At 42.7% G+C, this 27672-nt stretch overlaps 2 protein-coding genes across 6 annotated transcripts in view; both read right to left on the bottom strand.

Annotated features, from left to right (window-relative positions):
• Nucleotides 1–19352, bottom strand: part of shkbp1 (SH3KBP1 binding protein 1) — a 33308-nt gene extending 13956 nt beyond the window's left edge. For 3 of the 4 annotated variants that reach the window (XM_089014640.1, XM_089014639.1, XM_089014641.1), the window contains exons 1-11: nt 19204–19352; nt 15102–15155; nt 9015–9060; nt 8814–8946; nt 7222–7302; nt 4016–4180; nt 3870–3960; nt 3607–3797; nt 3429–3544; nt 3241–3328; nt 2439–2555 (exon numbers count right to left, since the gene is read on the bottom strand). In XM_089014640.1, coding sequence (XP_088870766.1) covers nt 2439–2555; nt 3241–3328; nt 3429–3544; nt 3607–3797; nt 3870–3960; nt 4016–4180; nt 7222–7302; nt 8814–8946; nt 9015–9060; nt 15102–15155; nt 19204–19259 — 1138 coding nt within the window. In that variant the 5' untranslated portion in view covers nt 19260–19352. The remainder of the gene's footprint in view (nt 1–2438; nt 2556–3240; nt 3329–3428; nt 3545–3606; nt 3798–3869; nt 3961–4015; nt 4181–7221; nt 7303–8813; nt 8947–9014; nt 9061–15101; nt 15156–19203) is intronic. The other variant, XM_089014642.1, reaches the window with a different exon arrangement.
• Nucleotides 19353–24802: 5450 nt separating this feature from the next.
• ltbp4 (latent transforming growth factor beta binding protein 4) overlaps nt 24803–27672 on the bottom strand; it is a 78714-nt gene continuing 75844 nt past the window's right edge. For both annotated transcript variants that reach the window (XM_089014503.1, XM_089014504.1), the window contains 2 exons: nt 26856–27008; nt 24803–26767 (listed from right to left, as the gene is read on the bottom strand). In XM_089014503.1, the coding sequence (XP_088870629.1) occupies nt 26625–26767; nt 26856–27008 (296 nt within the window). In that variant the 3' untranslated portion in view covers nt 24803–26624. The remainder of the gene's footprint in view (nt 26768–26855; nt 27009–27672) is intronic.

Below are 27672 nucleotides of genomic sequence, written 5' to 3' on the forward strand. Positions count from 1 at the left end.
CTGGTGATTACAGATTATTCTTGTGACTCCTCGGCTGCAGAATAATAGAATTAGTGACAGCAAGCTACAGTAAACTGTTAGCAAGTTAAAGGACAACCGATGTCTCCGGACAAGTTGCGTCCATAATTTGTAAAATGGCTTCAAATGACTTCTACTGAGCGTATTTTAATAAGATTCCACCACATATAGCTATATTTTACGTTTTAAGACTCGCGCTGAATATTCAGGAAGTCTTGTTTTTGAGTTGGTGACGAGTCCGTACGCGACGTCACTAAAGGACCGCCCTTTGACCGTAAAAAAAGACGCATTGTAGCGGTCCTTCCATCACATCAATGTATTTTTCTGTACTTGTTTGGTCTGGAGACCTCGTGTTGCACCCAAAAGCTATGTTATGCTTAGAATATCTTGTTTTCTATCCTTTCACTCCCACCCCAACCCCATCCCTCTTCAATTGCTGCTGTGGACTGCAAATTTCCCCATTGCGGGACGAATAAAGGTATTCTGATTCTGAAAGCCGCCAGAAGGCCAGAAGAGGGCGTCCAAGCACCATATAAGGAATCTATCAGCCTGTGGAAGCGGAGGTGGCCACTGGAGGTTGCCATTTTGTGCCTCTTTTTTTGGGTGAGAGATTTTCCCCCAATGTTGCCTCAAAATGGCACATATAATTAATTAATAATTAATCGATTGCAAACATGTATGCTTTCCTCTTCAGAACTATTTGAATCATATTCATAACTGGATGTCTAACAAGAAAGCATATTCTCAGAATCTGAAGCCATTGTTTTGATTCACAAGCAATGCAAGACGTCTTGGCGTGACGTCACGAACTGGGGGCGGGACTTTCTGAAAATGCCCAATTCGCAGCTCAATTTTTTTGCAGATTTAAGACACTAAGTCAATAAAAATATACTGCGTGAACTGGGTATTTTAGATGCTATAAAACGTTTTTCTGATGTCAGTTAGGAAACAAAAAAGTGACGTCGGTTGTCCTTTAAGTGCAACCATCCAGTCATTTTTTTCGTGTTGCTTGGCCTTATTTTTAGAATGGTGGATTACATATCTAAATTGAAAGAATTTTCTAAACTGGACTTTCAATCGAAGCAGGAGATAATAATTAAAAGGAAGAACAACATCGGACTGTATAGTTCACAAAGCTCACAAACGGTGAGGGATGCATGTAAATCTCCTGGACAGCTTCTCAGCTTTTTGGCCAAGAAGTATCTCATTGAAACTATTCCTGAAGCGACAAAGTTGCTCCAGCTCGTGCTCACTGTTCCAGCTACTACAGCATCAGTGGAGCGGTCATTCTCAGCACAAAAGACTGAAAACATACAGTCGGAACAGGACTGATCAAGGACGACTTTCTTCACTGGCAGTGATTTCCATTGAGACAGAGAGACTTGGACTTCATTTATAAGTAAAGGTAACATGATAATGACATTTTTTTGAATTCTTTTTTTCTATGCTACAGTTTGTATACAGTATATTAAGAATGCTGACGTGACATTTTAAACAAAACACGTTAACCGTAGCCAATCAAATGGTGAATAAGCTACTCTGAAGAGTTCATGTGTTTGTAAATCTGACTGATGACATCAGTGCCTCACCAGCCATGAACCTCACCGCACGTCACTGGCTATATAGCTACCTAGCCTTCTAGCTAGCTAGGTCGCCGAGTCTACTTGACATTCGGATGAAAAGGACTAAAAGCTCGCTAACTATTTGCTATCTATTTGCTATTTATAAGCTGGCTAGCTAGCTATATAGCTGACTCACTAGCTATCTAGGTAGCTGGCTAGCAAGCTATCTATCTGTATATCTATTAGCTATATAGCTAGCTAACTTTCTAGCTATTAGCTGTCTAGCTAGCTCTCAATCTATTTGAGTAACTTCCGGGGTGAGTGAACGCTGGCGCGTGTGGCTGCCGCTGTTCACCCACAGAAAAACGGATCCCGTGACTCTAAAGCAGGGGTGTCAAATTATTTGACATGGTGGGCCACATATGGCCTCGGTGGGCCAAATGATCATACATGCTATGACAAATAACCAAAATATAATTCCTTCAATACCGAAGCACAAATGTTTCCCACAAAATATGACGTGGTCCATTTTTCATTCTAAATTCTGCACTCCTTATCTACTTTTCTATGTTTAGATCTTGTCATTTTGGATAATGAGGGTGGTGAAACCGCGGTTGAAAAAAAAACACCTGTTTTCTTCTATGTTGATTGAAACAGCACCACTCTGCCTCATAGTGGACAATCCTTGCAATGCACCTCATTAAAAATATGAATTCAATGTCGTTTTTGCATCTCCTGTGGGCCTGATCAAACCTGTTTGGGGGCCGGTTCCGCCCTGCGGGCCGTAGGTTTGACACCACTGCTCTAAAGTGACCTTGAGTTTTGAAAGGTCAATGATAAGATTGCGAGGGGCCATACTGGTTTTGGGTGTGAGGTAAACGCTGAGTGCAGTGATGGCATCCTCGGTGGCGTCTCGATAAAGTTCAGTCACCAGCAGGTCGTTGTCCTTCATCCTCAGAGGAAACTTCTGAACATCTGAAACAACAAAAACATTCGATTTTTTTGGGGTGGGGGTGGGGGGAACTGGAAAGAGTGAACAGCACTTGTTCAAATTTCACTCAGGAACTTTCATGTGAGAGCGGCGACGATATGAATGCGGTACGCCCGCTGGCACAGAACAATCCAAACCCATTGAGGCAAAAATGGGACTATAAGATGGCGGCAATATCATCATCGGCTATTAAAGGCTGCTTTATAATAATAATAATAATAATAATAATAATAATAATGTCATTTTTTTAAGCGCCTTTCAAAACTCTCAAGGTTACTTTACAGTCACAGGATTAGTTTTTCTGCAGGTGAGCAGCGGCAGCCACATGCACCAGCGTTCACTCAACCCGGAAGTAACTCAAATAGATAGAAAGCTATCTTGCTCGGCAGCTAATAGATAGACGCCAGGGTTCACTCAACCCGGAAGTAACTCAAATAGAGAGAAAGCTAGCTAGCTAGCTAATAGACAGCCAGAAGATAGCAAATGGATAGCAAATAATAATAATAATTATTATTATTATTTTATTAATACATTTCATTTATAATCACCTCTCAAAACTCTCAAGGTCACTTTTCAGTCACAGGTTTTAACCATGAATAGGTGACCAAATCAGATAAAATAAAGCCCAATGGAAGCTCGGTAGTTCTAGGAGGCTTTTGTTGCACGTACCAATGTAGTAGATGGAGCCGTTGTTGCAGCCCAGGATGAGGAACGATCCGGCCGTGTCGTAGCTGCTGATGGGAACCACGTCCTGGTTCTGTTGACGCGACGCAGCCAAAATGCCCTTCAGCCCAGAATCCGGGCGGCAACGCCCCCCTTCACCACCCGGGAAGCGACCAGGCGCCCGCTCTGCTAACCTGCCAGTGTTTGGTGACGGCGTTCCACACGCCCACCTTGCCGGCGTGACTGGTGGCGATCAGCTGGTTCCCCACAAAGAACAGTGCCTCCGCCGGCACGCTGAGGCCAAAGACGCCTGGAAAGCACGGCGGCCGTGCGTCAACACCGCCTCCACCGAACCGCGGCGGGCGCCCTCACCGATCTCGTTGCCGTTGCCGTCCGGGCAGATGGACCACAGGATGATCTCGGCTCCCGAGGCCACGGCCACCATCTTGTCGTTGTCTCCCAAGGAGCCGCCCATCACCTTGGCGTTGAGCGCCACCCGCTCGATGAGCCAGTCCAGCCGCGGCGAGGTGAACACCTGCTGCCAGCCGCTCGACTCCTTCACCCTGACCAAAAACGTTGGCGGTGGGAACGGGAAGCACGGCGGCCGCCAAAGAGACGCCGGAGTCGGGGCGCACCTGTAGCACGCCACAAAGTGCCAGTAGGCCACCGCGATCCAGTTGTGATGGCCGCAGATGATGCGCACCGAGCCGGGATCCGACGACGGCCCTGCGAGAGACGTACAAGGTAGCGGGCGACGGGCGACTACGGGCAACAGCCTCACCTGCGGGCACCCTCTCCTCCGCCCGGGTCAGCATTCCCGAGTTCCCCAGGTTGGGCGGCATGGTGTTGCTGCGTCGCACAGGGACCCTCTCACCTGGCGCCGCCCGACCCGCCGCTAACTGGGAGCCGGCCACGCTGTGGCGGTTGCGCCGCTTGGCCGGGTGCACTGCCGGACAAACAGGAAGTGGGGCCGCCATTTTTTACCCCCTGCGGGCATCATTTCTGACCTTCAAATTCTATTCCCTCTCGTTCCCTCAGATCCTCTCCCCTCCCCTCCCTCTGTGTGCCCTCCCCTTGCCCGTCTCAGCATGATGGCTGACAGAGCCTTCAGCTGCTCTGCTACCAAACTTTGGACCTCATTTCCTCCCAACATTCGTAACATCGATTCTCTTCCCACCTTCAAATCCCATCTCAAAAGCCACCTATTTAAAATTGCATTTTCTGTGTAGCTTTCTATTGTTTCTACTTAAAATTGTATTTTATTTATTGTATTCTATTTATAATTCCTATATATATATTATATTCATATAGCTCCTATGTTTTGCTTTTCTACTTTCATTTCTTTCATAACTTTGCTGCTGTGAAATGTAAATTTCTCCACTGCGAGACTAATAAAGGCAAATCCAATCCAATCCAATACAATCCAATAATTGTATTTTATTTATTATTGTATCTATACGTCTGTGTAAGCTCTCAGTTGTCCAGGAGTGGTCCATCGATGAGAAGGTTTCTTCAGCCGTCATCTGTACTTCTATGAAGGTGTCGGATGTTTCGCTTCTTATCAAAGAGGCCTCGTCAGCGAACTAAAATTTGCTGGTAGTATTGGCACGATATATATCCCGACTGTCCAGACTTGGCGGCGCCAGACCCTGCTATGATTGGTCCCTGCTCTCAGGTTGGGGGGAGCTGAGGACTACTCCCTGTAGCTACACTGATTACTTCTATTGTCCTGCCTGAGCATGGGGTCTACGACTGGCCTGATTGCACTTTTTGCCCTGGTATCACCTCATCAATATAACTAAGCCAATGTTGCCTAGGAAGTCTGTTGTAGGAACAATCCAAATTGAAACTCACCCCACCATGGCGATTTTGTGAAGGGTTTTGCTGTTTTGCTGTTCTTTTACTCCCCTTTCAAAGCATCTATTTTCTTTCGCTAAGATTTTAACCTCATTGTCATCAAATGAGTGGTTGCTAGCTTTAAGGTGCATACTTTGCTGCTGTGAAATGTAAATTTCTCCACTGTGAGACTAATAAAGGCAAATCCAATCCAATCCATACAATGAAACTCTGGGAAAGAGTAGTTGAAGCTAGACTAAGAGCAAAAGTGAACATTTGTGAGCAGCAGTGTCGCTTCATGCCAAAAAAAAGAGTACGACAGATGCAGTGTTTGCTTTAAGAATGCTGATAGAGAAGTACAGAGAAGGTCAGAAGGAATTGCATTGTGTCTTTGTAGATCTGGAGAAAGTATGCGACAGGGTGTCCAGAGAAGAGCTGTGGCATTGCTTGAGGAAGTCTGGAGTGACAGAAAAAGTATGTCAGAGTGGTGCAAGACATGTATCATGACTGTAAGACAGTTGTGAGGTGTGCTGTCGGTGTGACGGAGGAATTCAAGGTGGAGGTGGGACTCCACCAGGGGTCAGCTCTGAGCCCCTTGTTGTTTGCTATGGTGATGTACAGGCTGACAGACGATGTTAGAAAAGAATCTCCTTGGATCATGATGTTTGCAGATGATATTGTGATCTGTAGCGAGAACAGGGAACAGGTGGCGGAGAAACTAGAGATGTGGAGGAATGCCCTGGAAAGGAGAGGAATGAAGATCCGTCGCAGCAAGACAGAATATATGTGTGTGAATGAGAGGGATCCAAGTGCAAGAGTGATGCTACATGGAGAAGAGATAAAGAAGGTGGAGGATTTTAAGTACTTGGGGTCAATTGTCCAGAGCAATGGAGAGTGTGGAAAAGAGGTGAAGAAGCGTGTCCAGGCAGGCTGGAGAAAAATGTCAGGTGTGATGTGTGATAGAAGGGTTTCAGCTAGGATGAAAGGAAAAGTGTATAAAACAGTGGTCAGACCAGCCATGATGTTTGGACTGGAGACAGTGCCACTGAAGAAAAGACAGGAAGCAGAGGTGGAGGTAGCAGAGCTGAAGATGTTGAGGTTTTCTTTGGGAGTGACCAGGTTGGATAGGATCAGGAATGAGTACATTAGAGGGACAACTCATGTTAGAGGCTTTGGAGACAAAGTCAGAAAGGCCAGACTGAGATGGTTTGGACATGTCCAGAGGAGAGAGAGCGACTATATCGGGAGAAGGATGCTGAGTCTTGAACTGCCAGGCAGGAGACCGAGAGGAAGAGCGAAGAGGAGGTTTATGGATGTCGTCAAAGAGGACATGAAGGTAGCTGGTGAGAGAGAAGAGGATGCACAAAACCGGGATAGATGGAGGTCATTGATTCGCTGTGGCGACCCCTGAAGGGAAAAGCCGAAAGGAAAAGAAGAAGAAGAAGGAAAGCATAAATGTTTGCAATCGATTAAAGAATTCCTTCCGTATCAATTTGAGCCATCTGGACTCCAATGTAGCGCCCAGAAAATGCACAAGATGGCGCACAAGCTCAATTGGAAATGGGCTGCTTTGTCCGCTGGGAATTTGTGTCAACTTACACGTTCTTGATGCGTGTTACCGCAATTGGCTGTGACACCCAACGATTCACCATCGCATTATTTATTTAGTTTTCCTTCTAATATCGCGATCAACAGGGTGTTTTCAGACAAAAAAAGTACCCAAAATGCATTGTGCGTTGCTTTCTCGGTCAGGGGCGTTCCCTCCGTGACATCACTTAGGGGATCGTGATCAACTCGAAAACAAGACTTCCTGAATATTCAGCACGAGTCTTAAAACGTAAAATATAGCTATATGTGGTGGAATCTTTTTCAAACGCGTTCAGTAGAAGTGATTTTCCAAATTATGGACACAACTTGTCCAGAGAGGTCGGTTGTCCTTTAAAAGACCATTGAGGGTAACCACAGTTTGTGAGTTCTCCCCTGACATGTTTTATTGTATCTATGCTTGTCTGTGACTGTCAAGTGTCCTTGAGAGCTTTGAAAGGCGCTTGAAATAAAATGTATTATTATTATTATTATTATCATTTAGCCACAAATTGAGCCGGATGTCCGCAAAACCATTGCACGCTCGCCCGGATGTCCTCAAATTACCCGGTGGAGGCAGGTAGCCGTTGAACAGGACGTTTCCGCAGGAGGAGCGGTCCAACTCGTCACACAGCTGCAGCTTGCGGACTGCACACAAAAAAAGGGACGGACGCCGTGTAAGTAAACTCGACTAATCATGACTCCTTTCCAATTTAATTTCTTTTTCCCCCCTTTTTTACTACTAGTGTTCTGTCCAAAAGGGACCAATCTGTAAGATGTTTTTAAGCACTTGGAAATTGACTCCAAAATGTTTATGCAGTGTTGTGATAAAAAAAAGTGTGATGACATGTTAATTTATTGAATATATATCAACATGTACAGCTAGCAAAAGTGGGGTTAGCACACTATGTATTATTGTTATTATTAGCTATCTATTAGCTATCTAGCAAGCTCGCTATTTGGCTATCGAGCTAGCTATCTAGCAATCTAGCTATTTGGCTATCTAGTATCTTGTGACTGTAAAGTGACCTTCAGGCGCTTATAAATGAAATGTATTATTGTTAATATTATTATTTAACTAGCAAGCTAGCCAGCTTTCTATCTATTTGAGTTACTTCCGGGTTGAGTGAACACTGGTGCGTGTGGCTGCCGCTGCTCACCCGCAAAAAAAAATATCCTGTCACTGTAAAGTGTCCCTGAGAGTTTTGAAAGGTGCTTATAAATGAAATGTATTATTATTATCAGTGTCTGAAATAACGTCTGCCCGCTAGTCTGCCAACAACTTCTTCAAGAAAAAAAAATAAAATAAAATTCAAATCAAATGTTTGCTTTATTCAATAAAGCAAACATTAACGAAGATTTCAAAATCGGCATAAATTATACCGATTTCAAAATCTTTGTTCGCTTTGGAAATTTCGGTTCGTTTGTCAATTTGCACGGCAGCCAATGAGAAGCCTGCTTTGTGCTTCCGGACTTTCCCGAACGTTATAGGGTCGCGCATTTGCATATCATTTTCCAAAGTAGATGCACAGAACCTCAGCCCCAGAAGAAAGAAGCTAAGAAAATTCATGACGCTAAAAAACGGAAACGAACATTATCCTGTGACTGAAAAGTGAGCTTGAGAGTCACAGGAAGCTTAGAAATTAATGTAGCATTATTATTATTAAAGGCATCGTGGAAAGAGGAGTTCACGTGACTTGTAGCAGACGACGCAACGCAAACATTGCATTATACAACATTATGAACAGCGTATGGACAAACCACAACTGGAGCAAAATCATCAGCAAGGGATATTTACCATCAATTAAGCAAGGGAGCATTTGTGGTAGTTACATACTTAATAAAAAATCCGTAATAATTTGCAACAATTGTTTTTCTTTTGAGATTAGTCGTCTTATTGTGTTTCCAGTTGTGAAAAATGGGGCAGGCAACTTTTCAGAGTTGTCTGCCCTGGTGTCCGCTAACTTTTTGTCATGAGTTTCAGACACTGTTATTATTATTATAAACAAAACAAAAACAAACCAAGATTGCAAAAAAAAAAAGACATTCTGCTTTTACAATTGTCACTTTAGTCTAAAACCAGGGAAGAAAAAAAACAACTGCGACCTTCTTGACTTTGGAAATCTCGTGGCCAAGCGGTTCCCGAAAGACGGACTCACCGAGAGGCGTGATCCCGTAGAACTCGGCCTCGTGCATGAGCAGGTGCACGCTGACGGAGCGCGGGTGCAGCTCTTTGGTGCGCAGAAAGTTGAGGATGGGGGCGAACAGGGACGGATCTCTGTCGATGAAGATCTACAAGCCAAACAGGGGAGGCGTTGAACCACCACGACCCCCCCACCGCTTGACGCCAATTCACTTACGGCCCCGGTTTCGTCCTTCAAAGTGGAGATGCGCCCGCTCAGGAGACTGAAAACAGACATGCGCACGCTTGGAACATTCACCGACTTTCCCATTGACAATGAAAACCGCATCGTTCACGTCGCTTTTGTGTCTTCAAAGCAGCAGGTCTCAAAAACAATTCAGCACAGCAAAACCTACCGTATTTATTCGAGTATAACGCGCATAATTTTCCACCTGAAAAAAAAACACTCAAAGTTTATATAAACGAAGCCTGGGGGAAAAACATATACAGTGATATCTTGGCTGATGAGCTTAATTGGTTCCCAGACAGTGTGTAAGGCGAAAAGTGTGTACAGTGAACCCTCGTTCGCTGTACACACGAAGTACAATGTAGTCAGCTTTTGTTAATTATTTTATTTTACATTCTACCAGTGGCGGTCCGTGCATTTCACAGCTAGGCCTTCAGTGAAGACCTGCTTAGTCCGACTAGAACAAATATCCCTCGTAATACCATAATTTATGACACAACGGCTGGAGATATCATTTACAAAAGCACACGCACGCAGTACTAGGCGTGGCATCACCTTAATCGTCTACAACACAGGCTATTTTCCGCATCAGCAATTAGAACTTGTCACTATACGTGATACTGCAAACACTTAAAAATAAAAGGAAATTTAAAATCATTTGTCCACAAAGTTTTATGAAGTCCACCAAGAATATGCAATCTTTCACAAGATTTTACGCTAAATTACAAAATGTCAGTTTAATATAACAAAAACAACAAGACGTTCACAAAACGAACTATTTGTTGAAAATAAAAGTAAACAAATCTTTTTCATTTGTTCTTGAGAATAGGCTTACCTACATGCGACAGCGAGTTGTCCTCTCCTTCAGCCATTGTGGGTTAAAAAAGCGAGTAGATATACTTGGTTTTTCTGCTAAAGTTTCCGGGTCTGATCTGTTGTCAGCTTGGTTGATCCGCTGAGGGCTGAGGTAAAGTGAGTATCCAATCACAGGACACGTACGTCATGTTCAACGTGAGGCCCTCTAGCTGGCCTTACTGTGCCAACTCGTGATCTGATTGGCTGTCGCAACTGTATATATCAACTACATGTGCCCGTTCATGAACAGCGCACAGACGCCCTCACTGTTGATTCTGAAGGCGTCGGTCAGATTTCATCTGACGGCCCACCACTGCATTCTACATACTGCAGAATGAAACAAAAAATAAAACCTCTTTTTTTAACAAAAAAGTACGGTGTTGTAAAACAATATTTTGCTGCTGCGCCTATTTGCTGTAGCGTCTTTTTCTACTGAAGGGAGTCGTTCTCAGAGAGAAGAACATTGTTATCGGTAGTTGTTGGCACTATCTTTTTTTGTTGTTCTTTTTTTTGAGAATAGAGAACAGCTCATCGAGCAGAATGCTCGATGAGCTGTTCAAAGCCAGTGTGTTTGATTTTATTCTACACATTTGCATGCCATTAAGAAAAAAGTTTTTCACCCTGGAAAAAAAATCCCCGATGCACTGAAGCCGCGATAAGTGAACTGCGAAGTAGCGAGGCATCACTGTATCCCAAAAATTAATTTCCCATAGGAAACCATTAAAATGAAAATAATCCGTTCCCAGGGCCCCATAAAATATAATTTTCAACTAAATAAGCCTTAAAATTACACAAAATATACCTTATTTTATGTATAATAAATGTGCTATGGTATTATAATGAAAGAAATAAACTGTAGTGTGTAATAAAGTTGTTTTATTTACCTTTGATGGCTTGATGGAATGGAGTGGCCGGTTTCATCAGCATGAAAGACTTGAGGACATGAAGAACGTAACCTTCTTTCACCATCTTGACGAATGATCCCTTGTAGGTTCTTTCTCTGTGATAATTGTATCTAGTTCCTCATCAATTGTATTCTGTTTAGCTGGGTTGATAGCTTTTTGCATCAAGTGTACAGATAGATGGCTTATGCGGGTTATTTGTGGAGCCTGATTGATGGGATATTTTAACCTTGCAGTCTACACTCTGCCTTTGAACTATCAAAGTTGAAACAAGTCCAAATTTCACTGATTTCTATACATTTTCTCACACTCTCTGTCGTCTGCCTGTCTCTTTAATGTTCCTTCCAGGAAGAGGCAGCATTTCCATGGATATTCTTACCCTTCAGTTAGGATTCTTGGGAAGACCCGGATCACGCGCATTCCTTTTTTTCTTGATTAGCATTTCTTAATGATAATAATAATAATAATAATAATAATAATAATAATAATAATATTTCATTTATAAGCGCCTTTCAAAACTCTCAAGGTCACTTTACAGTCACAGGATACGTTTTTTTTCTGAAGGTGAGGAGCGGCAGCCCCACGCGCCAGGGTTCACTCAACCCGGAAGTAACTCAAATAGGTAGCAAGCTAGCTAGCGAATAGACAGCCATTAGCCAGCGAATAGATAGCCATTAGCTAGCGAATAGATAGCTATTAGCCAGCGAATAGATAGCCATTACACTTTAGTCACAGACAAGCATAGAAAAAAACAGATACAATAATAAATAAAATACAATTATAAATAGAAACAAGAGATAAAGCCACACAGAAAAGGTGATTTTAAATAGGTGGTCCAAAATGCAAGCAGCTAAAAGCTGCTTTAGCTACGCTTCATTTCCTTTGCTCGCCTCGCCCACACTGAAACGTGAGTTAAGCATTGCTGTTTTTCACAATTACCAATATCCAAAGTTTGCATTCAGTCTTCTTCATATTTTAATTGAAATACTGTGACTGAGCCGAGAAAAAGTGAAACAAAATGTTATATTGATTTTTAATTGAAAATTAGAGCTGTGCGTTATACACGTTTGCGCGTTATACTCGAATAAATACGGTACTTTGTGGCATTTTTGATTTGTTTTCGTTGAACACAACCATCACCACTTCATCAGCTGGCTATCTCGCTGTAGCTAGCTATCTCGCCTTCACCCTCCCGGGGTTGGGAGGGTGCAGGTCATTAAAAAACAGTTTTATTGATTCATCTCCTGAAATAATAAGTCAAATAGATAGAATCAGAATCAGAATCAGAATCAGAATACCTTTATTCGTCCCGCAATGGGGAAATTTGCAAAGTTGGAAAGTTAGCTAGCTAGCTAATAGATAACTAATAGATAGATAGATAAATAGCTATTTCGATAGCAAATAGATACCTAGCGAGGTAGCCAGCTACATAGCTCGCCAGATAGCCAGAAATTAATTGCTTGGGTAAAATTGAAAAACTAAATTATTAGCATTTTATTTAAAGGACAACCGACACCATTTTTTTGTTTCCTAACTGACGTCAGAAAAACTTTTTATAGCATCTAAAATACCCAAAACACGCAGGATGATATTTTTACTCAAATGCAAAACACCAATAACAATGAGTTAGTGTCCCAAAACTACTTCAAAATGACCTCGGGATGGCGAGTTTCAGAATTCCCGCTCCCTTATTCGTGATGTCACGTCAAGACGTCTTGCCTTGCTTGAAAATCAAAACAATGGCTTCAGATTCGGAGAAGATGCTTTCTTGTTACTCATCCAGATATGAATATGATTCAAATAGTTCTGAAGAGGAAAGCATAAATGTTTGCAATCGATTAAAGCCGGATCATTCTGAGGTGTCTGGACTCCAATGTAGCGTCCCGGAAAATGCACAAGATGGCGCCCAAGCTCCATTGGAAATGGGCTAGTTTGTTTGCTGGGAATGTGTGTCAACTAGTATCAAATAGTAGTCTTGGTGCAACACACATTTTTTTTTCCTTCTAATTTCGCCATCAACACGGATCAACACAAAGTTTTCAGACCAAACAAAGTATCCAAAATGCATTGTATGTCGGTTTCTCGGTCAGGGGCGTTCCAGACGTGACGTCATGTCAGGCATCGTCATCAACTCGAAAACAAGACTTCCTGAATATTTAGCACGAGTCTTAAAATGTAAAATACAGTGAGACCTCAACTTACGAACTTAATTGGTTCCCAGACAGAGTGTGCAAGGCGAAATGTGTGTATCTAAAAAAAAAAAAAAAAAACAATTCCCATAGGAAACCATTAAAATGGGAATAATCCATTCCCGAGTTTCCATAAATTATACTTTAACTAAATAAGCCTTAAAACTACACACAACATACCTTATTCTATGTATAATAAATGTGCTATTGTATTGTAATGAAAGAAATACACTGCATTGTATCATAAAGTCACTTTATTTACATTTGTGATGGTCATTGATGGAATGGCGTTGGAGGTCGAATGTCAAAGGGAATTGCTGTTTGGAAAGAGAGGCACATTACACGAGGACTATAATTAAAGAAATAAACTGTGCTGTAAAATAAAGTTTTATTTACCTTTTTGATGGTCGTTGATGGCTTATGGAAGGAGAGTCACCTTCCATAAGGACTGTTGGTAACTTAACCTCTAGTTTGGCTTCTCTTTGCTTCTTTGGAGACTCCTCATCATTTTTGCTGATTAAAAACCTCTTAATTGACACTTGTTGCTTTCTGACTTGTAAGGTCTTATGAAACTGAGGCATCACAGTATCGTTCATGATTGTCATAGCCAGTCTTTTCTGGATGGAACTGTTCGATAAAAGCCTGCACATCATTCCACTTTGCCAACATTGCCTTTATGAGCTCACTTGATGCAGCAGCCATCTCCTCCTCGCCCTCAGATGTTCTCGAACCATCCGTTGCTGGCTTTAAAATCCTCAATAAGCGCCGAACTTCCAGGTTGGCGCATGGCGATATCGGCGTGAATTAGCCGTGCTTTCTCGCATAAAATAGCTTTACTCACGCTGTCGCCGGATAGCTGCTTTTCGTGACTCCAAATTAACAGAAGTTTTTAAACTTCTTCGATTGCCCGAGACCGTCGCTTTGAGAGCACGGAAACACCTTTTGCAACAGACGCACCTTTCATGGCTTCTCTGTTCCGGAGAATGGTAGCAATGGTTGACTTAGCATAGCCGTGCTCGGCCACTAAATCACACAAACGCACACCTCATTCGTGTTTTTCAATTATCTCCTTCTCAGCGACGGTGATTTTATTTTGTGTCTTCTTGGGCTGAACACGACGTGCCTGTGGTGGGTTTTTTTCGGTCCCATCATAGTAAAATTATCAGCAAAAAGCTCCAAGTAGGCGATCAACGTGTGCATTCAATGAAAGGGGGTGTGGAAAGTAACGCCGGCTGGAGCGCTGTTCGGTCGTGTGCTTCCGCCGAAGATCACTCCGCCAGATCCGAAGGTCGTGTGCTTGATGGACCAGCCGTGGTGGCTGTGTATTACGAAAATAGTGCTTATTATAAGGTTTAATTTTCATAAATTTGACATTCATAAGATGAAAAGTTTGTAAGATAAGATGTTCGTAAGTTGAAGTCTCACTGTAAAGCTATATGCCGTGGAACTTTTGTAAAATATGCTCAGTAGAAGTCATTTAAAGTGATTTTACAAATTATGGACACAACTTGTCCGTTGGTGTCGGTTGTCCTTTAACTCATTCACGAATTTATTCAGAAATCGAAAATATGAGAGAAAGCGCCATTCCCTAATAAGTTCGGGTTTTGTTTTTCCGTGCTTGGGTGGATTTATGGCTTCCTGTCCCTTGGACACACCTAACATGAACCATAGATACTGGGCAGCTATCTAGCTAGCTATCTATTAGTTATATAGCTGGCTGGCTAGCTATCTAGCTAGCTAGTTATTAGCTATGTGTTGGCTAGCTAGCTAGCTTTCTATATATTTGACTTCCTTCCGGGTTGAGTGAACGCTGGCACGTGTGGCTGCTGCTGCTATCTAGCTGGCTATCTACAGAAAAACGTATCCTGTGACTGTAAAGCGACCTTGAGAATTTTGAAAGGTGCTTATAAATTAAATGTACATTATTATTATTATTATTATTATTATTATTATTATTATTATTAATTGTTAAGTAATTGCTTGAAAACTAATGTAATGTATAAGTAATGAACTGTTATTTTGTACACTTTAAAATTACGTGCGAAATGAGTTTTTCCCAATCCCCGTTCGATCACAAACTCCTCAAGGCTGTCCGCCAATGTGAGTCGGTGCATTTGTTTTTTCGCACCCACCTGGAGAAAAAGGAGTCGGGAACCCACGTCAGCGTCTGCCGGGAAGTGCTGAACCTGTAAAACAAACACACACGTTGCATTTGCGTCCGCATTTCAGTCCGTTCAACGCCAACTCCCGACGAAGAGGACCTGACAGAATGAAGCCCACAACCTTCTTGCCTCAAGTCCAACGAACCTTAATTCAACATCGTCGAAGACGTGTTGTCGAACGGACACTTGTTTGTTCGTTTCGAATGGGACTATTTTATGGCTGCATTTGGCATTTCGCAGAGCTCAAATACCCGCCTGAACTTCCTTCTTATTCTTGAGTTCTACAAATGTTTGTCACGCGGTCTTTTTAGAGCAGCGGTGTCCAAACTACGGCCCGCGGGCCAACTGCGGCCCGCAGTACATTTTTAATTGGCCCACAAGAAATTTTGTAAACAGAATGGAACATGGCCCGCACTTCAAATTTTGCCCGCACTTCTAAGTTTTAACACCAGGGCGAGCTACTGTTGATCAAGGCAGTTGCTCCACCAAAAAGGCCAATCCCAGAAGAAATTTACCCGTTACTAAACATGGCGGAACCAAAGAAGCGAAAGGTAGAAAGTGAGTGCAGAAAATTGCAGACACGGTGGGAGAGTGAATATTTCTTCAAAGAATTCAAGCGGAAGTGTGTCTGTTTGATCTGCACTGAAACTGTAGTAGTTATGAAAGAGTATAATGTACGACAAATCTACAGTGTAGATTTTGCTGCAGTAGTCATTTGTCATCATGGGGCACAATGCAACATTTGCATTGCTTGCTACAAGCCACTAAGCCCCTTTCATAAGTCTCACGTACAGTTTACAGTCACGGTTTAATGTAAATTTACGTTTTGTAGCGTCACAGATGTTGTTAGCTTCTTTTGAATCTTTCTTCTGGGCTGAGGTTCTGTGCATCTATTTTGGAAAATGATATGCAAATGCACGACCTCAGAACGCTTGCGAAAATCCGGAAGAAAGAAGCAGGCTTCTGATTGGCTGCCGTGCCGAGTATGCAAATTTCAACTGCAAGTAGCCTATGTCTGTGTGCTTGGCGACGGTACACGTGTATTGTTTGCGCGTGAAGGCGAGGGCGTCAGTGGAGTTTGTAGAGCGCGCGGTCAGGACAAACCATCCATGATTTTGCGGAATTTAACACAAGTAGGTATTATTGAGCTTGAATATTTTGTTGTGGAATAATATGTTTTGAATGTTGAAAGTGATTCCATTTTTCAATAAATGTTGATTTCTTTCAATTTGTCCCTTCGAACGAAACGTATTAAAAACAGACGCAATCTTGATAAATCACAGTGCATATGTTATTTTAATCTATTTCCATTTCCTCCTCCAAGTATCTGCGAAATAGTCTGTAAACGCCATATCTTGCATATTCCTTGAGACAAATTTATTAACTGATCAGGGATATTTTTCACATTTGAAAGACAGTTAATAAATTGGGTTGTAGTGTTCTTACTGTGCTATGAGGTTTGTACACACTACATTTAAAGGACAACCGGCACCATTTTTTTTGCATTTTTTTTTTTGTCAGAAAAAAGTTTTATTGCATCTAAAATACGCAAATCGGGCGGGCTGATATTTTTAGTTAAATGAAAAACACCAATAAAAATGACTTCAAAATGAACCCGGAAATGGCCAGTTTCAGAAGGTCCCACCTCCTTGTTCGTGACGTCACGCCAAGATGTCTTGCCTTGCTCGAGAATCAAAACAATGGCTTCAGATTCGGAGAAGATGCTTTCTCTTTACTCATCCAGTTATGAATATGATTCAAATAGTTCTGAAGAGGAAAGCATACATGTTTGCAATCCTCCCATATCAATTCGAGCCGTCAATGACAGCAATGTAGCACCCAGAAAATGCAGAAGATGACGCCCAAGCTCCGTTGGAAATGGGCTGATTTGTCAGCTGGGAATTTGTGTCAGCGAATATCAAATAGTTGTCTTCGTGCAACACACAACGATTCACCATGGCGTTATGTGTTTTCCTTCTAATTTCGCTATCAACACGGATCAACACGAAGTTTTCAGACTAAAAGTACCGCAAAATGCATTGTATGTCGCTTTCTCGGTCAGGGGCGATCCAAACGTGACGTCACATGGGGATCGTCATCAACTCAAAAACAAGACTTCATGAATATTCAGTGCAAGTCTTAAAACGTAAACTATAGCTATATGCTGTGGAATATTTGTAAAATACGCTCAGTCGAAGTCATTTGAAGTGATTTTACAAATTATGGACATAACTTGTCCGAAGGCGTCGGTTGTCCTTTAATGCTTTAGGTTTAGTATTTCCGGCCCAAACACTCCCTCCAAATGCTACTGGCCCGGCCCCTCTTTCAAATCTTAGAACCCAATGCGGCCCGCGAGTCAAAAAGTTTGCCCATCCCTGTCTTAGAGGGATGTGACAAAATTTTTCAATAATTCATCACACATTTTCTAATACCATATTAAAGTGCATTTAAATAGCTTTCAAATGATGAATAGATTATTGTTCTATGACAAATAATAATGAAAAATGGAAATATGAGGAGATTTTCTGCCTGTAATTACACAGTTAAAACAATGAAAGTCTGTGACCGAGTAAACACGGTCACTATTTTAGTTATTTAAAGGACAACCGACGTCTCCGGACAAGTTGTGTCCATAATTTCTAAAATGGCTTCAAATGACTTCTACTGAGCGTATTTTCATAAGATTCCACCGCATATAGCTATATTTTACGTTTTAAGACTCGCGCTGTTATTCAGGAAGTCTTGTTTTTGAGTTGGTGACGAGTCCATACGTGACATCACTAAAGGAACGCCCCTGACCGAAAAAAAAAGACGCATTGTAGCAGTCCTTCCATCACGTCAATGTATTTTGCTGTACTTGTTTGGTCTGAAAACCTTGTGTTGCACCCAAAAGCCGCCAGAAGAGGGCGTCCAAGCTCCATATAAGGAATTTATCAGCCTGTGGAAACGGAGGTGGCCACAGGAGGTCGCCATTTTGTGCCTCTTTTCTGGGACGCTACATTGCAATCCAGATGCCTCAAAATGACACGGAATAAATTCTTTAATCGATTGCATACATGTACGCTTTCCTCTTCAGAACGATTTGAATCATATTCATAACTGGATGTGTAACAAGCATATTCTCCGAATCTGAAGCCATTGTTTTGATTCTCCAGCAATGCAAGACGTCTTGGCGTGACGTCACGAACTGGGGACGGGACTTTCTGAAAATGCCCAAGTCGCAGCTCAATTGTTTTGCAGATTTTGGACACTTTAAGTCAATAAAAGTATCATACTGCGTGTTTTGGGTATTTTAGATGCTATAAAACGTTTTTCTGATGTCAATTAAGAAACAAAAAAGTGACGTCGGTTGTTCTTTAAGTTATGAATTGGAATGATTTAGCAATCATTTAGTTGAATTTATATTAAATTATCTGTATTCTTCAGTATTTGATGTCTAAAGCGAAATATAAGCGACAGTTTAGCAGTTTGGCTGATTTTCGTCAGAAATCAAAAATGGCTGTCACTGAATACTAGGAAAGAAAATTGCGACCTCTAGAAATATATATGCTAATGCTTCTTTTTGCTTGAAACTTGGCAGTTATGGAGAAAAATATATATTCTACCACTTCTATGAGTCATAAAATACAAACTTACTCACTTTTATAAACTGTAGTGTTAGCAAAAACTTCAAACCAATTTTCCCCCGTTTCTCGTTGTCGTATTCGAAAATTTCAAGAACCAGCATGGGGGGGAACGTGTCTAATACGTCATTGTAAGATGAAAATTCCACCAAAAACATGACGTACTTCACAAAAATGCAATGATATACGACTGCGAGTACAGATTGCGCTAGGTTCACTGGACAGAAACAATCGCGGTGGAATATAGGTCACTGTAGCGTTTCCTACTTCTTATTTTCTTTTCGAAGAACAAAAACAAAGAGCGATTGTTTTCAAATGCCGACTTTTGGAGCCATGTTGTGGACATTCATAGGACATTGGTGCCCACCCGGACGCCTCTTGATAACTCGATGCTAGTCACGGCTAGCCGACACTTGGTTACAAAATAAAATGGAATCATTCCTCCTTACCTTTTCCCACCCACGTTCAGGTGGATCAAGTCTCCACTTCTCGCTGTGTTGGACATGGTGCCGACAGGTTCCGTCGTTAATTACCAGCAAAAACAACTCTTGGAATTCATGTTTGGCCACCGAGTCGGGTCATGTCGTCTAATCCACTTCCGGGCTCACAACGGAGACTTCGGTGAGAGAGAAAACGCGAAATGGAATTTGAAGGATTGGGCTTCATAATGCTATAATAATAATCTTCTTCTTTTCCTTTCGGCTTTTCCCTTCAAGGGGTCGCCACAGCGAATCAGTAACCTCCATCTTCGGAGGTATGATCCGCATGTTTATTTTGGCCCAGCTTTTACGTCGGATGCCATTCCTGACACAACCCTCTGTATTTATCCGGGCTTGGGACCGGCACAAGAAGACTTATGTCCCTTTGTGGCTACAGAACAAGCAACTCGCTCAGTAAAAGACTCCCAAACACAAAATGGTCATCAGCACAGCAACAATCAAAAAAAGCAAAACTATACTTACCATTTGACTATAATAATAATAATAATAATAATAATAATAATAATAATAATAATAATACATTTCATTCGTAAGCGCCTTTCAAAACTCTCAAGGTCACTTTACAGTCACAAGATTAGATTTTCTGTGGCTGAGCAGCGGCAGCCACACGTGCCAGCGTTCACTCAACCTGAAAGTAACTCAAATAGTGATCAGTGATACCTCGGCTCACGAACCCAACTGGCTCCCAGAAAGTGTTCACTCCAAACATTAATTTCCCATAGGAAACCATTAAAATGAGAACAATCCGTTCCCAGGTCCCCACAAAACACAACTTTCAACGAAATAAGTCCCAAAACTACGCAAAACATACCTTATTTTCTGTACAATAAATGTGCTATTGTATTGCAACCAAAGAAACAAACTGCACTCTAACTGGTTTTACACTCGAGACACTGGGTTTTCAATTTCAAATTAGCGGTGGTTTTAGGAATTTCATAAGGGTTTCAAAGTAGGATTTTCAACCGGGGTTAAGCTTGCAAAGACGGCTTTGGGCTTGCAACGTAGACTGATGGGAAAAAAAACCTGACCAGAGCGGGATTCGGATCCCATAGCGGCCCATTGTTCTGATTCAGAGTAGCGAAGTAGGAGCAGATTTTCAAATTGCTTTTCCATTTCAAACTGGGCGCGCTTTTCGGAATTAGATTTTCAAACTGCTCTGAAGGTTTCAAAGCAGGATTTTCAACTGGGGCTAGGCTTGCAAAGTCGACTTTTAGACTGAGGGTTGGGATGCTACGGAGCCCCTAAGGGGACATCGAAGTAGGATGCCAACATATTTGATTGGAATTTAAAGGGGAGGGTCTGTCTGTATGACGTGGAGTTCCTGAGAGCTTGAAAACGACGATATGAGACCAAAAAGTTCAGAATCTCATTTTCATGTGGCAACTTTCACAACACGGAATATGCTTGAGGTTCGACCAAGGGTCATTTTTACCTGTATGTAAAAATTCACACAAAACAGTCAAATAATAGGTAATATCAGCAGCTCTCCAGCTAGCTGTCTATTGCCTGTCTGTCTAGCTAGTTAGCGCTCTATTAACTACTCAAATAAATAGAAAGCTGGCTGCCTAGCTAATAGATGGTTAATCGATGAGAAGGTTTCTTCAGCCGTCATCTGTACAAATTTGAAGGTTTCGGACGTTTCGCCTCCTATCCAAACGTCCGAAACCTTCAAATTTGTACAGATGACGGCTGAAGAAACCTTCTCATCGATGGACCACTCCTGTACGACTGAGAGCTTACACAGACGTAATGGATGGTTAATGGCTGGCCGACTGGCCAGATAGCTAATAGATAGCTAGTTAGCTAGCTTTCTATCTACAGTAAAGTCTCGTTATATCGATATTCAAGGGAGTCCGCAAAAATATCGATATAACCGGGACTATCGATATATCCGACCCCGTTTGCATGTAATTTTCTCCGTGCGTGCATAGAAATAGTATCGATATAACCGGGACTATCGATATATCCGATATCGATATAACGAGACTTTACTGTATTTCAGATATTCCAAGTTGAGTGAACGCTGGCGCGTGTGGCTGCCGCTGCTCACCCACAGAAAAACTTATCATGTGACTGTAAAGTGACCTTGAGAGTTTTGAAAGGCGCTTAGAAATGAAATATATTATTATTATTATTATTGCATGTCTAAAGGCGATTTGTTTCACAATCACAATTGTTGATACAAGGTGTGCACTTTTCTAATTGGAGCGTTGGGGAAGGGGGAAAGGGAATTAACAGCGTCAAAAATGTTGACAGTTCTGATCCAGGAGCTGTGACCTTTTGGCGGCAACACACACACCAAATCTCATCTGCATGCTGACAAGCTCATTGCTATTTAGTAGAAAAGTCAAGAAAAAATAAAAGCTATCTCAAGTCAACCACCAAAATCAGCTAATAGACAATGGAGCTGATGGAATGGAGCGCACACAAAACAAATCACTGATAACTTGTCAATGTTTTTGTGCAAATAGCTAATAGATAGCTAGCCAGTCAGGTAAGCAGCTAATAGATAGCTAAAAGATAGCAAATAGATAGCTAAGTAGCTAGCTAGATAACTGACATTAAAGTGAGAATTGAGTTGACTTTTAGTGTCATGGTTGAAAAATGTAAAAACAAAAGCAAATTGTGCCTCCTGAAGCGCCTTAAAGGACAACCGACGTCCCCAGACAAGTTGTGTCCATAATTTGTAAAATCGCTTAAAATGACTTCTAATGAGCGTATTTTACAAAGATTCCACCGCATATAGCTATATTTTACATTTTAAGACTCACGCTGAATATTCAGGAAGTCTCGTTTTTGAATTGGTGACGATTCCTGACGTCACGTCACAGAACGCCCCTGAATGAGAAAGCGACACACAATGCATTTTGCGGCACTTTGTTTGTCTGAAAACTTCATGTTGATGGCGAAATTAGAAAGAAAACACATAAATAACGCGATGGCGAATCGTTGTGTGTTGCACCAAGACAACTATTTGATATTCGCTGACACAAATTCCCAGGAGACAAATCAGCCCATTTCCAACGGAGCTTTGGCGCCATCTTCTGCATTTTCTGGGTACTACCTTTCTGTCCAGATGCCTCAAAATGACACAGAATCATATTCATAACTGGATGAGTAACAAGAAAGCATCTTCTCCAAATCTGAAGCCAGTTTTAATTCTCAAGCTGTCACGTCCGCTCGAGGAGTGGTGACAAAACTCGAGGGACGCCAGAAGGTAGTGGGGATCGGATCCGAAATACACGGTGGAGACAGTGAGTCTTTACTGAGCAACATCAAACATAACAGAATGGCAAGAACAAGGACGGTAGGTGACTATAAACAGACCTGCGTGCCGGGGGGCTTCCAGAAATACAGCGATGGAACGGTAAGAGAGGCTTTTATAGCCAGAAGGCACAATCAAGGAAATGGGGAACAGGTGCGTGAGTCAGGAGAGTCAGGAAGGGAGGGGCCGCTTCAAGGAGCAGCGAAGGAGGAGACAGGAGGGGAGGGGCACGCTCCTGGCGTCGACGAGGATGTGACACAAGCAAGGCAAGACGTCTTGGCGTGACATCACAAACAAGGGGGTGGGACCTTCTGAAACTGGCCACTTCCGGGTTCAATTTGAAGTAGTTTTTGGACACTTTAAGTCATTTTTATTGGTGTTTAGCATTTGACTAAAAATATCATCCTGCGTGTTTTGGGTATTTTAGATGCTATGAAATGTTTTTCTGATGTCAGTTATAGCAAACAAAAAACGGGTGTCGGTTGTCCTTGAAAGGACAACCGACACCTCCGGACAGGTTGCGTCCATAATTTGTAAAATCACTTCAAATGACTTCTACTGAGTGCATTTTACAAAGATTCCACCCCATATAGCTATATTTTACGTTTTAAGACTCGCACTGAATATTCAGATAGTCTTGTTTTTGAGTTGATCCCCTAAGTGACGTCACGGAGGGAACGTTCCCGACTGAGAAAGCGACACAGAATGTATTTTGGGTACTTTTTTTTCATCTGAAAACACCGTGTTGATCGCGAAATTAGAGGGAAAACGACATAAAAAACGCAACGGTGAATCGTTGTGTGTCGCAGCCAATTGCGGTAACACGCATAAAAGAGGTGTAAGTTGACACAAATTCCCAGTGGACAAATGAGCTCATTTCCAACGGAGCTTGTGTGCCATCTTGTGGATTTTCTGGGTGCTACATTGGAGTCCCGACGGCTCGAATTGATACGGAAGGACTTTGTTGGGGTAATTCGCTATACGAACATCTTTAAACATCTTTTTGCATCGTTTTCTTTTTCTTGGACTTCCTGATACGTCATATCCTGCCTGCCTTTACATGATCCTATTACGTCACACCCTATTATGTCACATCCTGTCCGTCTTATATAAATGCTCTCCCAGCGCGTCTATCTTTCTCTTTCCTCTCTGTCCCCCCTCAACCGACCTCACAATGTCCATGCTGTCTACATGATTAAAATAATTTATTCTGTTCAACAAATGGCTTCCTGCTGATTTCACCATCCCACTTCTAACACCCTGAAGAGCGATAAACCAGGAACGAACGATCACTTTTAACCTATCATTATTGGTGCCGAAAAAACTACGGGGCCTAGCGGACCGGCGTCGAGCGGGGAGGGGGGGTGGCCCCCGCCTCTTCCAGAGGACAAAGCCTCTTTCCTTCGAGTGGGTCGCCCTCTCTTCTTGATGTTCGGCGCTCAGGATTGCTTTAACTGTGAAATGTAAATTTCTCCACTGTGAGACTAATAAAGGCATATCCAATCCAAGTGGCACCGGCATGCAACTATGTTGAATGAATGGATTTCATAAGACTTTTTTGGGGCCAAGGAATTGTGATTTAGGTTGATCTGCGACTGGTGGGCTTGTAGGCAGGTGAACGTGGTATAGTGGATCAGTTCTAGCCAAGCCCTGTGAGCGTAGACTTCCTGCGCAAAACTCGTAAGGCCTGTGCGGATTATCATGTCGGTTACCATGCGCCTGGCAGACCAGAGTTCATAAAACCAGGGGTTACGCGCGAGGGCCAGGGGAGATTAATTTCTTGAACTGGACGATTATGTGTTCTTTTTTTGTTGAAATGCAGCTCCAATAGATTGTGGATTTTCTGTGACATTAATGCATTCATCAACATTAGTGCCAAGCCCGGACACATAGAGAGGGTTGTGTCAGGAAGGGCATCCGACGTAAAAGCTTGGCCAAAACAAACATGCGGATCAAACCTCTAAAGATGGCGGACATTGATTGGCTGTGGCGACCCCTTGAAGGGAAAAGCCGAAAGGAAAAGCAGATCACATTAGTGCATTCATCATCATTGCATGCCATTGATACATCTGCGAAATGGGTCGTGTTTTCCACGCAAACACGTTCCCAGTTGGCAAATTGAGACTTTTCATGTCTCAACAAGGGGGAGTGATGATAAATAGCTCAAATCCCCATTACCAAAATTTTCACTTTAGGTAATTGTTGGAATCTAATTCCTGTATCTCTTCTGGTTCGGAGTTCAACGGAGTTTTATGATGAAATACCAGCGGGGACCATAGATGGTGAACAGAAAAGACTACTTTATTCTCGTAAACAATAGAAGAACATATCTAGTCGGAGAGGGAAGCCAAGAGCGCAAAGCCCGCCCCTTCAACCTAGTTTTGATCACACAGCAGTGATGACATCATCTCGACCAAGCCTCTAAGCAACGGGAAGGGGGTTGGGAGAACATTAGACTGAAAATGAATACTTGTTACACTCTACATTCGCAACAAGTTAACTAATAAGATACATACATCCATATAGACTAAACTAAACATGAAATAACAGGATGTTTACGGATGTGTATAAAAACACTCAGTAATGAGTGCAGTTGGCTGCAAAGTTGTTCCCCAAGAAGGTTTGTGCCCTCCAAGAAATGCAGACTCACTAACCACTAACATGTACTAACCAACTAACAATGATCAATGATTTACTGCCATTTCTGTGAGAGAATGCATTGCAGAACCTTAACGATGGACAGACTTTGATAGGGAAAGAAACGCCCAGAAAATGTGTGTTGTGTAGAATGAAAACATCCTGTCGACATGTGACCTGGCACAAGTCTCTTTTTGTTCCCCACAGAACGAGGCTACGGTCTGAAGAGAAGGACGTGGGCCACACCAACGTGGAATGGACCATTCGCGGAGCTGCTAGCCGTCTTAGCAAGCTTCATCTGGATTCGCGAGGACATCGTTCGTCAAGGAGATTTCCGATGCACGTCACTGGAGCCGCGTCGACATATCACACCCTTTTCCCAGTCACCCGCTCATCCGTATCACACCCTGGCCCTGTTTGCGATAAATGCTACAAACAATTTCGTTCCCCCTCGTCGTCCTGGTGATCACCATCCAGGATGCCATGAAGATTTGACTTTTGTAGCGAATGACAAGACTTTACTTTGGGATTGTTTCCATTGTGATTGTTTTATTTTGTGATTTTCTTTTCCTTTTTCTTTCTTCTTTCTATTCACTTCCACCAATGTTACATAAGTTCGTCAGGGGGATATGTTGTATATGCTATGCGAACAGCTTTAAACATCTTTTTGCATCGTTTTGTTTTTCTTGGACTTCCTGATACGTCATCTCCTCCCTGCCTTTACATGATCCTATTACATCACATCCTATTATGTCACATCCTGTCCGTCTTATATAAATGCTCTCCCAGCGCGTCTATCTTTGTCTATCTTCTCTGTCACCCCTCAACCGACCTCACAATGTCCCTGCTCTCTACAAGATTAAAATAACTTATTCTGTTCAACACCTGGCTTCCTGCTGATTTCACCATCCCACTTCTAACACCCTGAAGAGCGATGAACCAGGAACGAACAATCACTTTTAACCCATCAGACTTCTTTAATCGATTGCCAACATTTATGCTTTCCTCTTCAGAACTATTTGAATCATATTCACTACTGGATGAGTAACAAGAAAGCATCCTCTCAGAATCTGAACTCTCTGAAGCCATTGTTTTGATTCTGGAGCAAGGCAGTTTGTAGAGGCAGAAAGCTAGAGAGTATCCTGGCGTGACGTCATGAACAAGGGGGCGGGACTTTCTGAATCTCCCCAGTTCCGAGCTCATTTTGTGGCAGTCTTGGGACACTTCAAGTCATTTTTATTGGTGTTTTGCATTTGACTAAAAATATGAGCCTGCGTGTTTTGGGTATTTTAGATGCTATAACACGTTTTTCTGATGTCAGTTAGGAAACAAAAAAGGGTGTCGGATGTCCTTTAACTGTGCGAACAAAAACGCTAAGGCCAAGCTGCGGCTGAAGTCGGACCGCCGCTCGGACTTCCTCATGTCTCCGCACCGCTCGGGGCCGGTTCCTTGCGTCCGTTCCGTTCCGTTAGGCGGGCACGCAGTGGTTGAGCCTGCGCGACATGACGTAGCCGCGGCGACATACACAGCGGAAGGAGCCGTCTGTGTTGATGCACCACGAGTTGATGCAGGGGAAGTCCAAGTCCACGCCTCCCCGGCATTCATCCAGGTCTGCCGACAAAAGCGCAAGGAAGAGGCTCGGGAAAACAAAGACCGGGACGCCGGAGGGGCTCAGGCAGAGGCGCCAGGCCATGCTCACCCATGCACGTCATGGTGGCGGCGTCCAGACGGTAACCGTGGTAACAGTTGCAGGTGTAGCCTTCATCCAGGCGGATGCAGGTGCCGTTGCGGCAGCCGTCAACGATCCCGCAATCGTCCGCCACGCTCACCCCACCGAAGGCGTCGTGGCGCCCTGCAGAGCAGACGCACAACGGTCGCACTCTACATGTTGTTTCCCTCCACGTTACACACCGACATTTCATTCATTCGTAGCTATCTATCTATCTAGCTATTCGCTATCTAGAGTTTTAGCTATCTACATATTCACTATCTATTGGCTATCTAGCTGGCTATCTATCTATTTGCTCTATCGCTATCTATCTAGCTAGCTATTGAACATCTACAGTATTAGCCATCTACCTATTCGCTATCTGTTAGCCATCTAGCTGGGTAGCTATCTATCTATTAGCTATATAGCTAGCCTGCTTTTTATCTATTTGAGTTACTTCCAGGTTGAGTGTGTGGCTGGCGCGTGTGGCTGCCGCTGCTCACCCACAGAAAAACTTACCGTGTGATTGCAAAGTGACCTTGAGAGTGTTGAAAGGTGCTTAGAAATGACATGTATTATTGTCTTTTCTGTAATACCATACAATAGCTATCTGGCTGGCTGGTTAGTTATCTACCTGGCTACTTCCAGGTTGAGTGTGTGGGTGGCGCGTGTGGCTACCGCTGCTCACCCACAAAAAAATATCATATGACTGTAAAGTGACCTTGAGAGTTTTTAAAGGCGCTTAAATATGAAATTTATTATGATTATTATGATAATGATGATGATGATGATTATTATTAGCTATATA

This window comes from Hippocampus bargibanti, linkage group LG14 (genome assembly GCF_051943395.1).
Source record: "Hippocampus bargibanti isolate YZ-2025 linkage group LG14, ASM5194339v1, whole genome shotgun sequence".
Lineage (NCBI taxonomy): Eukaryota > Metazoa > Chordata > Actinopteri > Syngnathiformes > Syngnathidae > Hippocampus > Hippocampus bargibanti.